General features: G+C 38.1%; 1 protein-coding gene across 1 annotated transcript; it reads left to right on the top strand.

The window, feature by feature from the left end:
- The first annotated feature begins 1,991 nt into the window (after nucleotides 1-1,991).
- On the top strand, nucleotides 1,992-14,034 carry LOC121265267 (ABC transporter B family member 9). The gene is made up of 13 exons (XM_041168831.1): nucleotides 1,992-2,107; nucleotides 2,322-2,633; nucleotides 8,755-8,809; nucleotides 9,003-9,178; nucleotides 9,401-9,622; nucleotides 9,721-9,959; nucleotides 10,120-10,645; nucleotides 10,746-11,019; nucleotides 11,103-11,778; nucleotides 11,861-12,089; nucleotides 12,365-12,631; nucleotides 12,705-12,968; nucleotides 13,178-14,034. Exons 2-13 carry the CDS (start codon nucleotides 2,373-2,375, stop codon nucleotides 13,826-13,828), a joined length of 3,840 nt encoding a protein of 1,279 aa, XP_041024765.1. The 5' UTR covers nucleotides 1,992-2,107; nucleotides 2,322-2,372; the 3' UTR covers nucleotides 13,829-14,034.
- The last annotated feature ends 874 nt before the right edge of the window (nucleotides 14,035-14,908 follow it).

The following is a 14,908-nucleotide window of genomic DNA, read 5'->3' as shown; positions in this document are numbered from 1 at the left end:
CTGAAAAATGACACAAATGGCTGCATCCCTAGTCATGAAAAAACAATATCATGTTTTTTTTTTTTTAATTGTCACTCTTGGATCGAAGTCCAAGGCTTGATTCGGATAGTGAGTTGAGATGAGATAAGATAAGAGGTTAAATTTAAATAAAATATTATTACAATATTATTTTTATTTTGAGATTTGAGAAAATTTAATTGTTTATTGTATTTTGTTTAAAAATTTATAATAATTAGATGAATTGAAATGGTTTTACTATTCAAATCAGACCTAATTGAGCTACTGACCAATATGAATACAGTCACACGCGAGCCCACACACACACACACATATATAAATATATATATATATATATATATATATAAGGCTCAAGAAAATTAAAAAAAAAAGTAAAAAAAAAAAAAAAAATTAGAGCTTACTATATAATTTCTTCAATATTGATTGACCAAATGGGCCAAGAAAATTCTCAATTTAATCAATACGTTGTAAATTTAACCTTTTATTTTAGGAATAATTTTTTGTTTATACGAGACTTGTAGTGATAATTTACATATGTATATAGCCTGAGCTAATTAGCCTAATTACTTTGGGAAGGGCTTTAACAGATTTTAATTAGAAAAAGGCTCAAACTTTGATATATTTATTATTATAGTATTCCTGAATCCTGATGGCGTTTTTCTTGGCTAGATGGTTAAAGTGCTACTTATTAAGTTATTCACAAAATCATTGAAAAATTCGTATTAAATACAGGGAAAAAAAAAAAAACCAAACTTATAGGAAGTGTTGCAATCAAAGTATCGTTAGTCTTATTCGTATTCATAGTATAACATCTATTAGATAGGTTAAGAATATGATATAAATAATCAAATCTATCTCTTCTTATCAATTTAAACTTTTGGGATGCATAACAGGTTATCGAGGCAGTAAAGAAGAAGGAAGAATGCTGGAGCTGGTATGGGCAACTGATTGAGGATGTGAAGCAAGCTATGAAGGGAAATCAAGGATGGACGATTCAGTTCATAAAGAGAGAAGAAAATAAAGTAGCTCATTGTTTGGCAAAACTAGGATTGTCTAGTGAGGAAGAAAGAGTTTGGATGGAGGGAGTTCCAAAGGAATTGTATAGCACAGTTATACATGATACACTTTGTATAGACACACCTTGATATTGAATGAAATTACAGTTTACTTTAAAAAAAAAAAAATTAAACTTTTGGGATAAGTGGTGATTTCACATGACATCAGAGCAGATGTCTTGAGTTCGAACCTTGACTCTACATTTCATCCAATTTAATTAAATATTTCATGTGTTAGACCTACTCAGTAAGGAAAAGATTGACCCTATTAAGAAAAAAGCACACAACAGAGCATGCAATAAGGAATATTCTAGTAAAAAGAAAAGCATTCTGGTAGGACAGGTGATCACAACTGATCCGAAATTCATGGAATGATCAAGGTTGTTGTAATCTTCCTATATATATGCATTGTAAAGTCACGGTTGTAAAATATAGAAAATTGAAGGAATAGAAAACAGAGAAATTCTTTCTAGACTTTTGTCGAACACCTCATGAAGTGCTTTGATTATTCCATAATTCAATAGACCCACACATGAGGGGTGTTAAGAATATGATAAAAATAATAAAATCTACCATTTTTCATCATTAGCTTAAGCTTTTGGGATGCTAACATTTCATATTAAAAAAAAATTATATTTTTTAATATTTTACAAATCAATTAATCATGTCATACGTGTTAAGAGACGTCTGATTTATCAAGGAGAAGAACCACGAAGCAAATAAGGTAGGGAGTGATCCTAGGAGAAGCTGAGTACGTACGTAGTAATTAAAGAAACGTCTAAATATATAGATGGCATTTACCTAAAATAGATGAGTGGTACACAGGAGGTGTGAATTAAGGACGTCACTGCCAAACGACTCCAAATTACCTCCAAACTCTTCATCATATATACATACATACATATATATATATATAGTATATATTCCCCCACATCATTTTGTTGCTTCCCCTCCCTCCTTTTCTCTCCCTTCTCTTTCACTCTTTCTCTTTCTTTCTCCCTCTCTCGGTCGATCTTATAACTGATCCTCTGCTGGTATGTCTCTCTTTCTTTCTTAGTTTGTGGTACCTTTTTCTTTTTCCTGGATTTTTAGAAAACCATACAGTGTCTCTGCCCACAGAAAGTACAGACGTACACTTCCTTTCTTCAATGCTATTATATATATATACATGCATTACCAAAAACCAATCCTTATGTTTGTTTGTTTTGCGTGATCTGTTTTGTTTGTTTCACGAAAAAACGCTTTCAGTTTTAGATCGAAACCAGTGCATGCACCAGCACCGATAGAGAGAAGAGAAGGATGGTCACAAAGCAAATGAAAGAAGATGATGATGGAAAAGGAGGAGACAACAAATCAGGTGCAAAAATGGATAAACAGAAGGTTTCCTTCTACAAGCTGTTCTCGTTTGCGGACTCTCTCGACGTTGTCTTGATGATTCTGGGCACGATAGGCGCCGCGGCCAACGGGATATCGCAGCCGCTCATGACACTCATCTTCGGCAAGCTCATCAATTCATTCGGTGCCTCGGACCCTTCTCATGTCGTCAAGCAAGTGTCAAAGGTACACCTCTCTACACCATGTTTAATTTGTAGGTTTCTTTTACTTTCCTCTTTAATTTGTTTCTTCGCTTCTAACTTTTGAGGGTTTTATATAATCAAAATACTGAATGGTGTGTGTATATATATATATATATATATATATATATATATTACCTAAACGATCGATCACGGTGCAGTTTAGATTGGTCTTTGATTCACTTTGAAACAAAAAATTAAAATAAGATTGATGGAGATCATCATTGAAGAAGCTTATACGTATTTTGGCTTTCAAATGCCACCTATTCGAAACTGCGTCGAAAACAATTTAATTGTTAAAGAGACACGAGTGATATTAGTCATGTGTACGTATATGACTGCATGGGTGCATGTTTGCTTTTTGGTGCAAATTAGATATTACAGACAATATTGTCGCGCCCGTACCGGGGTGACCCTTTAACTTGAAATAATAAAAACTTAAATACATAAAAAAAGTCATTCAAAAACCAAATGTTTCAAAAATCCTTCCAAGTAAAATAAACTAAACTATGCAAAATTTCTCCTAATTTGGACAATCCCACTTATGCTATCTATGATCCTGTCAAGTACTGCTATCTATTCCAACTGTCACAATCATCGACGTCATCTGTAAAAACAATTGTGGATAAAAGAATGAGTCCATTGACTCAGTAAGTAACAAACTTATACTAGTGTGTAAACATGAACCAGTTATAGAATGCAGAAACAAACCATTCTAAAAAATAGTCATTATATTTTCAGAAACATTTCATATAATAATACATATATAAAAGACTTTAGGCACAAAAGCATAACTAAACATCAGAAATAGAAGCATAGGCCATGTTTGCCCCCGTGGTAGAGTTATGCATGTATGTGGTTAGCCAAATAGAACATAAATTATTGTTTTGTCACCAAAGAGATGCACTCAAAACAAAAGCCATGTTTACCCATGTGATAAGGTTGTGCATTTTGTGGTTAGCCAAGCAGAACATGATAAATTAACATATCACCAAGGTTATTGCACTCAGAACAGAGACCACAATTATAACCCATGGTAGGGCCGGAGGCCACTACTATAACCCGTGGCAGAATTGTAACCAAAGCATAATAAAATCTTATGCCTCAGGGTTTTTCAGATGCAAATCATAACAAAGAACTAAGCAAATAAATATCATATAATCCGATCAAATATTTCAGACTTCATATGCACATTTTATGCGGTAAAGAAATAAAATAAAAAAATTGTTCATGTCTATACCAATCATAATAAAATGTCAAATTTTAGAGTCTAGATATAGAGACTAGTACAGAAAATAACTTGTTTTCATAACCAAATATGTAAGTTTTTCATAAAATCAACCTCAATTAGGTTTCGGTAAAGCCTAGCATAGGAGCACCACTTACATGAACTTTTTAAATTCTCTGAATTTTATCACAACAGTCCATGCAAATATCAATCCTCGCCTAAAAATAGGAACATAATTGGCGTCAATTGTCAATGATACGTAAATCTCTAATTACGCACGTACTTTGTAATTAAAGCCCAAATTACTCAAATAACCTATACTTCATAAACCCTAAATATTTCTTCCTTCAAACATCTATTTTCTCTTGGTTTCATCATAATATCATCAGCCCTAAACAATTCATGCAAACTCATGTGACCTATATAGATAAACGCGTGACCTTGGTGTGCTTGAAAATAGTAATGCTCTCAATGCATATCAAACATGTTCTTAACATAAACCCTTAATTACACGTGCATGCTCACATTAATCTTAGGCTTAACCTGTGATCCACTAGCCATAAACTACATTGAGAGAGAGAGAGAGAGAGAGAGAGAGAGAGATTAGATACCAAGAGAACAAAGGCGAGCCAAGTTGCATGGTGTGCATACAGGTTATGGGTGCAGTGGTGTTGGGTGCGTAGTTGGCCAGTTTTGGTGAAGCTACGATGGCCAAGTCAAACAGGGAGGTGTCTGACATGGCATGCAGCGACAAAATTGTGCTTTCGTTTAATGCAGTGTATATATACATGTGAACTAGCTATTATGCACAATTTGAGGAAATTGCTTGTTGCCTTGCATGTGAGCCATGATCTTCAACGACGGAAATAATTCAATGATTTACAGGCTGACAGATGGTGTATTAACATGCCCCCCTCAAGCTCAACGGGAGTGATGGATGTTGAGCTTGTCTCATAAAAAAGAGAATTTTGCCATGATTAATGATTTGGTGAGGACATCTATCGGTTGATCTTTCCCATAAATAAAATGAATAGTCAGTTGCCACCGGGCCACATGTTCACAGACAAAATGAAAACCAATAGCGACATGCTTAGTACAAGCATGAAATATCAGATTGATTGAGAGATAAGTGGCACCAATGTTCTCACACCACAAGGTAGGTGGCTAATGAAGGAAAACACCAAGATCCTTGAGAAAACTTTGTAACCATATTAGTTCAGTGGTGGAGTTGGCCAGTGCCTTGTATTCAACTTCAATACTTGAGCGAGCAACAATTTGTTATTTTTTAAAGCTCCAGGAGATAAGATTTGTGCCAAAATAGATAAGATACCCACTAGTAGAACGACAATCATCAAGGCACCCTGTCCAATCTACACTAGAGTAGGCTTATAATTTAAATGATGAAGTACGACTGATGAACAACCCATGAGTTTAGGCGGATTTGGAATAGTGAAGAATTTACTTGATGGCAATCTAATGGTTTACAATGGGACGTTGCCTATATTAAAAAATCTAGTTGACAACAACAATTAATCAGTCGAGTGAGGAGAAGGTATTGTAATGCTCCAACAATACTTTGATAGATATGAGAAAGAATCACTATCAAATTGAGACAAATGCATTGGCGTGGATACAGGTTTTGCGTTAGACATGTTGGTCTTTTGGAGAATATCAGAGATATACTAAGACTGATTGAAGAAAATACCATCAGGTTGCATAGATGTCTTAATACCCAAGCAAAGGTTTAGGTGGCCAAGATCTTTAACTAGAAGAATCTACTCGAAGCTGATGGATGAGATTGTCAATAGCAGCCTTAGAGGAGCCAGTGACCAGGATGTCGTCCACATAAATGAGAAACAGGTATTATATTCACCCCCCCCCCCCCCCCAATTTGTTTGGATTGCCTTGGTTTTAGTCCCAAATTGACGCTTCACAAACAAATGAAATTTATAGAAATTTTTCTCAACATGTAAAGGTCTCCAAAAATTAGAGAAAATTAATTCTAAAATGTCTGTGGATCTAGATGGAGACAAGCAAAAGGGAAACCTGTGACTCTTTGCTTGTTGATAGGAGTCGCAAACAAAATGAGCCTTATTTGAGGATATTGGAAGACTATTTGAAAAGAAGATTTACTTGACCATGCGGAGAGAAGGATGACCAAGTCAATTGTGCCAGGTTTGGCGGGATTTTTTTTCCCAACAAAAGCAACCTCATGGATGGCTAAAAGTGCAAAGAGAAAGAATAAATACCATCTTTAGTTGGTCTGTGGAGGAGGAGGTTCCCCATAGTGTGATCCTTGACACAGAAAAAATTGGGGTGAAATTGAAAGAAAACATGTGTAAATTTATTGACAAATAATAAGTTTTCTGAATCAAAGGAACTTGAAGAAGCTGTTTAAAAAATAATGATTTAAAAAGAGAGGAAATGCTAGAGACACCAAGGTGTGAAATGGGTAAACCTGCACCGTTGATGACTTTTATATGATCATTTTCCACATACTCATCTGCGTGAAGGGTCAAATTATTAAAGTCAGATGTAAGATGGTGAGCAGTTGCTGTGTCAAGGTACCAATTTTGATTAGGGTAGAGGAATTTGAAAAGATGAATGTCTAGTACTGATTAGGTTGTTCTGCCTGATATGCTTGGTCAAACCTATGATAGCATTTGAGGGCTGTGTGACCTGGCTTGTTGCAAACCTGGTAGGTAAGTCGAGATCCATTTGATGGTGCTGGGCCACGACCACGTCCTCTTCTACGTGATCGAGAGGACTACTGGATATTATTCCGAGTATTAGGACCTGAAGAGTTAATGTTGCGAGAATGCCCACGAGGTGCAGAGCATTTGGAAGTAGTGTTGGTTTTAGCATGGGGAGATCTGGAGTGGTGTGTTGTCATTGCAATCGTAACTCAAGACTGAGAAGATGACCATAAACATCTTGAATGGTCATTGCATCAATTCGAGTAGTAATAAAAGTGATCAAGGGGTCATATTCTAGTCATGTTTTGATCCAAGTCCTGCAAGGACAGAGCTAACTAGTTCACTGTCAGAGAGTGGTTAGCCAATTGCAGCCAAGGTGCCTCCAAATGATTTCATTTTCTGAAAAAATTCTAAAATGGAGAGGGTGCCTTTTTTAAGGAAAGTAAGGATATACCGAACATTGATCACTTTGGCATGGGATTAGAGTGAGAATGTTTTCTCTAAATTTTCTCAAACTTCTTGTGATGTATGAAGTCCTATAACTTGGGAGAGTACCTCTTCAAAGAGTGGGGACATTAGAGCTCATGAGAGTAGAAGTTGGTCTTGTTATGCCAGGCAAGATAAGCCGGATTGGGTACTAAGATAGAATCAGTATTTTTAGAGGAAGTTGTGTTGATTATAGGAGATGAAGGTGGATGAGTACCATCAACGAAGCCATAGAGTTGTTGTCCTTTGAGGGAAGGAAGGAGTTAAGCCCTCCAAAGAAGATAATTTGCATGGGTTAGTTTTAAAGTGATAAGGTGGGTAATATTAGTAGGAGGAGCTGGGTAGTTTGGTGGAGTAGTTGGGACATTTGTGCGGGAGGAAGACGAAGAAGCCATGAACAAGTATGGCGAAAAAAAAAAACGTGTGTCAGTAGGGCTCGGATACCGTAAAATGAAATATGGTGCAAAAATATTATTATTCTACACAAGAAAACTTTCCAGAGAGTACAATATATAAATGAGTCCCATGATTACTAGGATATGTTTGACATATAATGCAGCAAAGTGCGTTAATTGTTTTATACAATTTGAAGAAATTGATTGTTGCCTTGCATGTGAGACATGATCTTCGGCAAGGGAAATCTTTCATGATTTAGGATGCTGATAGATGGTGTATTAACATCTTGTGGTTTAGCGAGGCCGAGTCTGTGGCTTGTGGGAGGATTGATGCGGTGGTCTGAAGTGTTTGGAGGGACTGTCAAGCAATTGGGTTGGTTAGACGTACACGATGGACTGTCCACTGTTGCGGGGAGTGAAAACAGGGGCTACGATTTGGCTCTTTTAAGGGAGGACTAAGGGGTGTGGCCTTCGCTTGGTGTGGTGAGTTTGCATCCAAGGCCTATAGTAGTCTAGAGGTTGTCCTTGCTGCTGAGGGAGACCAAGCTCACTGTTACGGTGGATGCTCTGTTTCAGTATTACAAAACAGGGGGTTTTCTTGAGGTTGAGTGCGGTGGTTACTGACATGTAGGACTGGAGAGGCTACAACGTGGGGCTCGGCTTCCGTCTATGGCATGCAACAAGCTTGAATTAGAGGTGATTACAACAGTTTGTGGTGGCTGTAAGGTCATCGACATGGCACAGATGGCTGCCTTGGCCGTGGCTTGAGGGAGGAACGGTTGAGCAATGCTCTGTGGTGTCTAGGGTAGCGGGTCTGAATTTAGGATTTCACAGGTCAAGAAGATGCACACGGGTTGGGCCTGTTTTGTGGGTTTTGGGTCTTAGGCTTATTTCGCGGGCCTAGTTACTTAGCAATCTTAACGAGTCAATCTTAAATTCTTACTACCCTATAAATACTCATCTACTACCTAAATATATTTCAAAAAAATTTTTTATTATTTTTTTTAAGTATTTTTTTAACATCATTAATTATTAAGAAAAAATAAAAAATATATATAAATTTACTAATACTCACTTCCTTAATCATTAAGTAAAATAAAAAATTAAAAAAAAATCAAATACAAAAAGAGTAGTAGATGGGTAGTAGTAGGGTAGTAACCCTATCATTATTCAATTTTTATTACCATTTTGGACTATTTCGTGTCAACTTTCAACATTTGTTAATGAAAGATTAGAAACTGTTGACTAAGAGGACATCATGTTGACTAACTATGTATTGATATGTGCCTCTTTGATTTTCAGGTATCACTTGATTTTGTATACTTGGCGATAGCTACAGGAATTGTTTCATTTCTACGTAAGAGCATTATATTTTCTTTTTCTCTCTTGCACAGTTGCATTTGTTTCTTGGGTATTTTTTTTTAGGACATCATTGCCTACATCATTGATAATGCTCTTAGATTCAAGTGGTACTACTTGATGACTTATTTCTCTTTAATTTTCAATTAATGTAAAAACGTTAAACGATCACTTTGTGTCAAATGTTGCAGAGGTAGCTTGTTGGACGGTTTCAGGAGAAAGACAAGCCTCCCGTATCCGTGGTTTGTACTTGAAAACGATATTAAGACAGGACATTGCCTTCTTTGACACTCAGACAACAACTGGAGAGGTCATTGGCAGGATGTCTGGAGATACCATTCTCATTCAAGACGCCATGGGTGAAAAGGTACACCTCTTTCTTGCTTAAAGAGAACGTTTGTGGTAGTGCTCCATTTTCCATTATATATATAGTCTTAATTTACATATCTAAATGTGGTATTCTCACTCATACCTACGTAGTGCTTGCCACTTTTTCGTCTCCTCTTCGATTTTCTCTGGTTTCCCCAACTTCATGTTAGTTTGTAGGATTGGAAGCACAGATAACAAGCTGTTAGTCTTTTGACTGCAGGTTGGGAAGTTCGTACAATTTGTTTCTACATTTCTTGGAGGCTTTGCGGTTGCCTTCGCAAAAGGGTGGCTTCTTACGGTAGTTCTGCTTTCATGTATACCTCCTATTGTAATTGCCGGTGGGGCTGTTTCGCTTATCATGTCGAAAATGTCAAGTCGTGGACAAGTTGCTTATGCAGATGCTGGAAACGTAGTAGAGCAAACAGTTGGAGCCATAAGAACAGTAAGTCATGGCTAATAATCGCTACTATTATTCACAAACATTCTTAAGCGCCTTTTCCAAAAGGCCAAATCTCCTGATTCTCTATTTGATTGCGCAAGGTTGCTTCCTTCACAGGGGAGAAGCGAGCAATAGAGAAGTATAACAAGAAGTTGAGAATCGCCTACACTGCTACAGTTCATCAAGGACTGGCCTCAGGGCTAGGAGTTGGTGTGGTTATTGCGATCGTATTCTGCAGTTATGGACTCGCTGTGTGGTATGGATCCAAACTTATCATTGAAAGAGGATATGATGGTGGACAAGTAATCAATGTACTAATGGCAGTCATGACCGGTGGAATGTGAGTAGATTAACACATTTGATTCAATAATTTCCATGAAAGTTTGTTTCCATAGCATATTCTCTATTTCTAAATTCATCCACGCTCACTTATAGCTCATATGACTGTTAATTTAGACAATCCAAATTGATTGCCCAACTTTTCACTCACTCTCTGCTAGGTCTCTGGGTCAGGCATCCCCAAGTATGAATGCATTCGCATCAGGGCAAGCTGCAGCATATAAAATGTTTGAAACAATCAACCGACAACCCAAGATTGATGTCTATGACATGAGTGGGGCTGTGTTGGAGGACATAAAGGGTGAAATTGAACTTAAAGATGTGTACTTCAGATACCCTGCAAGGCCAGATGTTCAGATCTTTTCTGGATTCTCATTGTATGTTCCAAGCGGCAAAACAGCCGCTCTAGTTGGGCAAAGTGGAAGTGGGAAATCCACGGTGATTGGCCTAGTTGAAAGATTTTATGATCCCGATGCTGGTGAAGTACTTATAGATGGTGTCAATTTGAAGCAGTTGCAGCTTAGATGGATAAGGGAGAAGATTGGCCTTGTTAGTCAGGAACCCAATTTGTTTACAACTACCATAAAGGAAAACATAGCATATGGGAAGGAAAATGCGACTATGGAGGAGATCAGAACAGCCATTGAGCTTGCTAATGCAGCAAAATTCATAGATAAGCTACCCAAGGTAAACCCAATCCCTTGTTTTGTAAACTCTATCTTTCATTAGTTACAATTTAAGAAAAATGTTTGAATTTTGAGTTTACCCATATGTGTTTAATTTATAGGGACTTGACACGATGGTAGGGGAGCATGGAACCCAACTTTCTGGTGGACAAAAGCAAAGAATTGCCATTGCAAGAGCCATTCTAAAGAATCCAAGAATCTTGCTTCTTGATGAAGCAACAAGTGCATTGGATGCTGAGTCTGAACGCGTTGTTCAAGATGCACTAGTAAATATTATGTCGAATCGGACAACCTTGGTTGTTGCACATCGCTTGACGACTGTTAGGAATGCTGACATTATAGCAGTGGTGCATCAAGGGAAACTTGTGGAGCAAGGTAAAATTCAACCTTTCGTTTTCCTTCCTAAATTGCCAAGTTTTACGCCAATAATTAATTTTTATGAGAAACTGGAATTCTAGGAACTCATGAGAAATTGATAAGAGATCCGGATGGGGCTTACTCCCAGCTAATTAGCCTACAAGAAGGAGCTAAAAAAGCAGAAAACGTCAAAACCATTACTGCAGACAAGACACATACAAGTTTCTTCGATGTAGATAAGACAGTGGAAAGTTTAGGGAGCCAAAGATTCTCTTTAGGGAGATCCATTAGCAGAGGTTCATCTGGTAGCAGCAGGCGCTCATCGTTCACAATTAACTATGCTCTCCCTGGAGGCCCAATCACTATGCTTGAGACCGATGAAATAACTGAGGATTTTGAAAAAAAGGAGATAGATGTTGGCAAGCGGCAAAAGGTTTCCATTAAACGATTGGCCTACCTAAACAAGACTGAGATTCCAGTTTTGCTAGTTGGATCTGTTGCTGCAGCCATACAAGGTGTTATATTCCCAATTTTTGGCCTTTTACTCTCATCAGCCATTAGCATGTTTTTTGAACCTCCAAGTCAGCTACGGAAGGATTCTAGATTTTGGGCACTTGTGTATCTTGCTTTGGGTTGCATAGCTCTGGTGGCAATTCCAGTGCAAAATTACTTCTTTGGAATTGCAGGAGGAAAACTGATAGAAAGGATTCGTTCCTTGACATTTGAGAAGGTGGTGCACCAACAAATAAGTTGGTTCGACGATCCTGCAAATTCAAGGTTTGTCAAACAAATGAAAATCCTTTTGTCCAAGTTTTTCACTCACTTAAACCTTTTTTCTATTCTCTTCTGCAATTTTCAGCGGTGCAGTTGGTGCAAGATTGTCCACTGATGCTTCCACAGTCCGAAGTCTTGTTGGTGATGCCTTGGCCCAAATTGTACAAAATATAGCCACAGTCATAGCCGGAATAATCATAGCATTTACAGCTAATTGGATATTGGCATTTATAATTCTAGCTGTGTTGCCTTTCGTGCTAATGCAAGGGTTCATTCAGGCGAGGTTTACAAAGGGGTTCAGTGCAGATGCCAAGGTCACTTTTCTCCTCAAACTTCTGCAATCGTTGAAGAAATATGCATCGAGTTAATCTACATACAATCCTCACTTGGGGACTACTCATGCAAGCGCATATAGTTATATTTAAAAAAAAAATTAAGATTACAATAATATACTTTTAAAAATGATGTTTTTTTTTTTCCTTTTACTCTCATTCATCAATGAGACTGCACAGAAAGTCCCTTACTCAGGACTGCAAATAAAATTTCTCATATGCATTATATATACTAATGATGTTGTGAGTGTTTTCAGGTAATGTATGAAGAAGCAAGTCAAGTGGCAAATGATGCTGTTGGCAGCATTAGAACTGTTGCATCATTTTGTGCTGAAAATAAGGTGATGGATATGTATCAAAGGAAATGTGAGGGCCCTATGAAAAACGGAGTTCGGGTAGGACTCATAAGTGGAATAGGTTTCGGCTTCTCTTACTTTGCACTCTTCTGCACAAATGCATTTTGTTTCTATATAGGTGCTATTCTTATTAAACATGGGAAAGCAACATTTGGCGAAGTTTTCAAGGTACAATCTGAGTTGTTTGTTTCTTTTCTTATCTACTTCAATCATTCCAACACTAATTAATGATTTTTTGTAGGTTTTCTTTGCTTTGACAATATCAGCAGTTGGGGTTTCCCAAACCAGTGCCTTGGCCCCAGACACGAACAAAGCTAAGGATTCAGCAGCTTCAATTTTTGAAATGCTTGACAGCAAGCCTAAGATAGATTCAAGCAACAATGCGGGCACCACATTACCTTCTGTAACAGGGAATATTGAGCTACAACATGTTAGCTTTAGATACCCCACACGTCCGGACATGCAAATCTTCAAAGACTTGTGCTTGAGCATCCCTTCTGGAAAGGTATAGTCATCATCATACTATTACATGACTTCCTTGTTTCTATCTCTTGCTAATGTTTGAGCCTATGATCAACCTTTGTTTAACAAATAAGCATTTCCTATAATTTTTTAAACTACTTGGATGTTTATATGCTTCACATTAATCTTAAAACAATTTGGTTCTCTTTATGCATTTGACTCAGTTGATTTGAAAGAGATTTTAATCTGCAGACTGTTGCTTTGGTTGGAGAGAGTGGAAGTGGGAAATCAACAGTAATCAGCCTCATAGAGAGGTTTTATGATCCAGATTCAGGTTCTGTGCTACTCGATGGTGTGGAACTCAGTAAGTTGAGACTAAGTTGGTTGAGGCAACAGATGGGATTGGTAAGTCAAGAACCTATCCTGTTTAACGAAACCATTCGTGACAACATAGCTTATGGCAGCCAGGGGGGTAGTGCTACGGAGGAAGAGATCATTGCAGCTACAAAGGCAGCAAATGCACACAACTTTATATCGTCGCTGCCACAAGGCTATGACACCTCCGTAGGGGAACGAGGAGTACAGCTATCAGGAGGCCAAAAGCAGCGAATAGCCATTGCGAGGGCTATTCTCAAGGACCCTAAAATCCTTTTGCTCGATGAGGCCACAAGTGCATTAGATGCAGAGTCCGAACGAGTAGTGCAGGATGCTCTCGACAGTGTGATGGTAAATAGAACAACCATTGTCGTCGCTCACCGCCTTGCCACAATCAAAGGAGCTGACATTATTGCAGTGGTGAAGAATGGTGTGATTGCAGAGAAGGGAACACATGATGTGCTGATGGACATCGATGATGGGGTATATGCCTCCTTGGTGGCACTTCATATGAGTTCATCGCCATAAGCAAGAAAGGGAAATTCGAGAAGAGCCGGTAAGCTCGTTTCCTTTAGCAGCCATGTAGAAGAAACATTCACTTTTATCCACAAAGTCAAGAGGGAGAAGCACAACTACATATATTTTTGTATACCCTATATTATAACTCTTTACAATAATTTACACTAAATAACTATAATTTTTTGTAGTACTCGATTTTTTAAAGAGAAATTAAAAAGAGAATAACTTAGCACCAGTCCGTCTGTCTTATTATAACAAACAGCCCACCAATAAGTGATTGCCACATAGGCGGTCCATTGAAAAACATATGGGACTGTATGATAGAGCCTCATTCACTCAAACCCCTCATCTCCTTCGCTCGAACCCGTCGAAACCTCCAGCGTCTTAGCCCCTCGAAGCTTCTCCCGTCGCAGCTCCCGTCGCAGCCCCTCGAAGCCTCTAGCCCGTTTACCAACTTGAAGAAGGCAAAGAGCCCGCCAGCAACGAAGGAAATCAATTCAAAGACTGAATAAGTCCTTTGATGGCGCCTCTATCCCAGAAACAACCTATCCCAAACCATACACACAAAACACCCTTTGTTCTCATAATCTCTCTCTCTCTCTCTCTCTCTGAAACAGAGAAGTCCTACAAACAACCTGCTGGAAAAATAAAAAATTAGCACACACCCGATTCTATATCTTTCCTCTCCTTCCGTCTCTCTTCTTCTAAGTTTCAGTTCAAATACATCTATAGCCTAAAATCTTTATCTTGTTCGGTTCACTTCATCAACCTGTTCAAAAGGTCGATCACATACTGCAAAAGAGAAGAAAGATTTTAGGGGGTGTTCGACGGATCTAAAGTTTGTAAAGGGAGCGTTCCTTCGACTGGGTTGAGTTTCAAGAGATGTTCCGGCAGGGGCGTTCGGGAATGTGATGATCTCATGTTAACTGTGTGAAATTGCTGACGTGGCGGCTTATAATTGGTGGCTGGTATTCCCTTAAAAACAGCCGGACCACTCCAAAACGGTTCTGTTAAATAAAAGCCAAGCTCAGGCTCGGGCTCTGTTTTAGCCTAACATGCTCTCCCCATTCAGTATGCTCAGAAAATAGA

The sequence above is a fragment of the Juglans microcarpa x Juglans regia genome, chromosome 5D (assembly GCF_004785595.1).
Source record: "Juglans microcarpa x Juglans regia isolate MS1-56 chromosome 5D, Jm3101_v1.0, whole genome shotgun sequence".
NCBI lineage: Eukaryota > Viridiplantae > Streptophyta > Magnoliopsida > Fagales > Juglandaceae > Juglans > Juglans microcarpa x Juglans regia.
The sequence above is the reverse complement of the archived record's forward strand: the minus strand, read 5'-3'. Positions and strand labels throughout refer to the sequence as shown.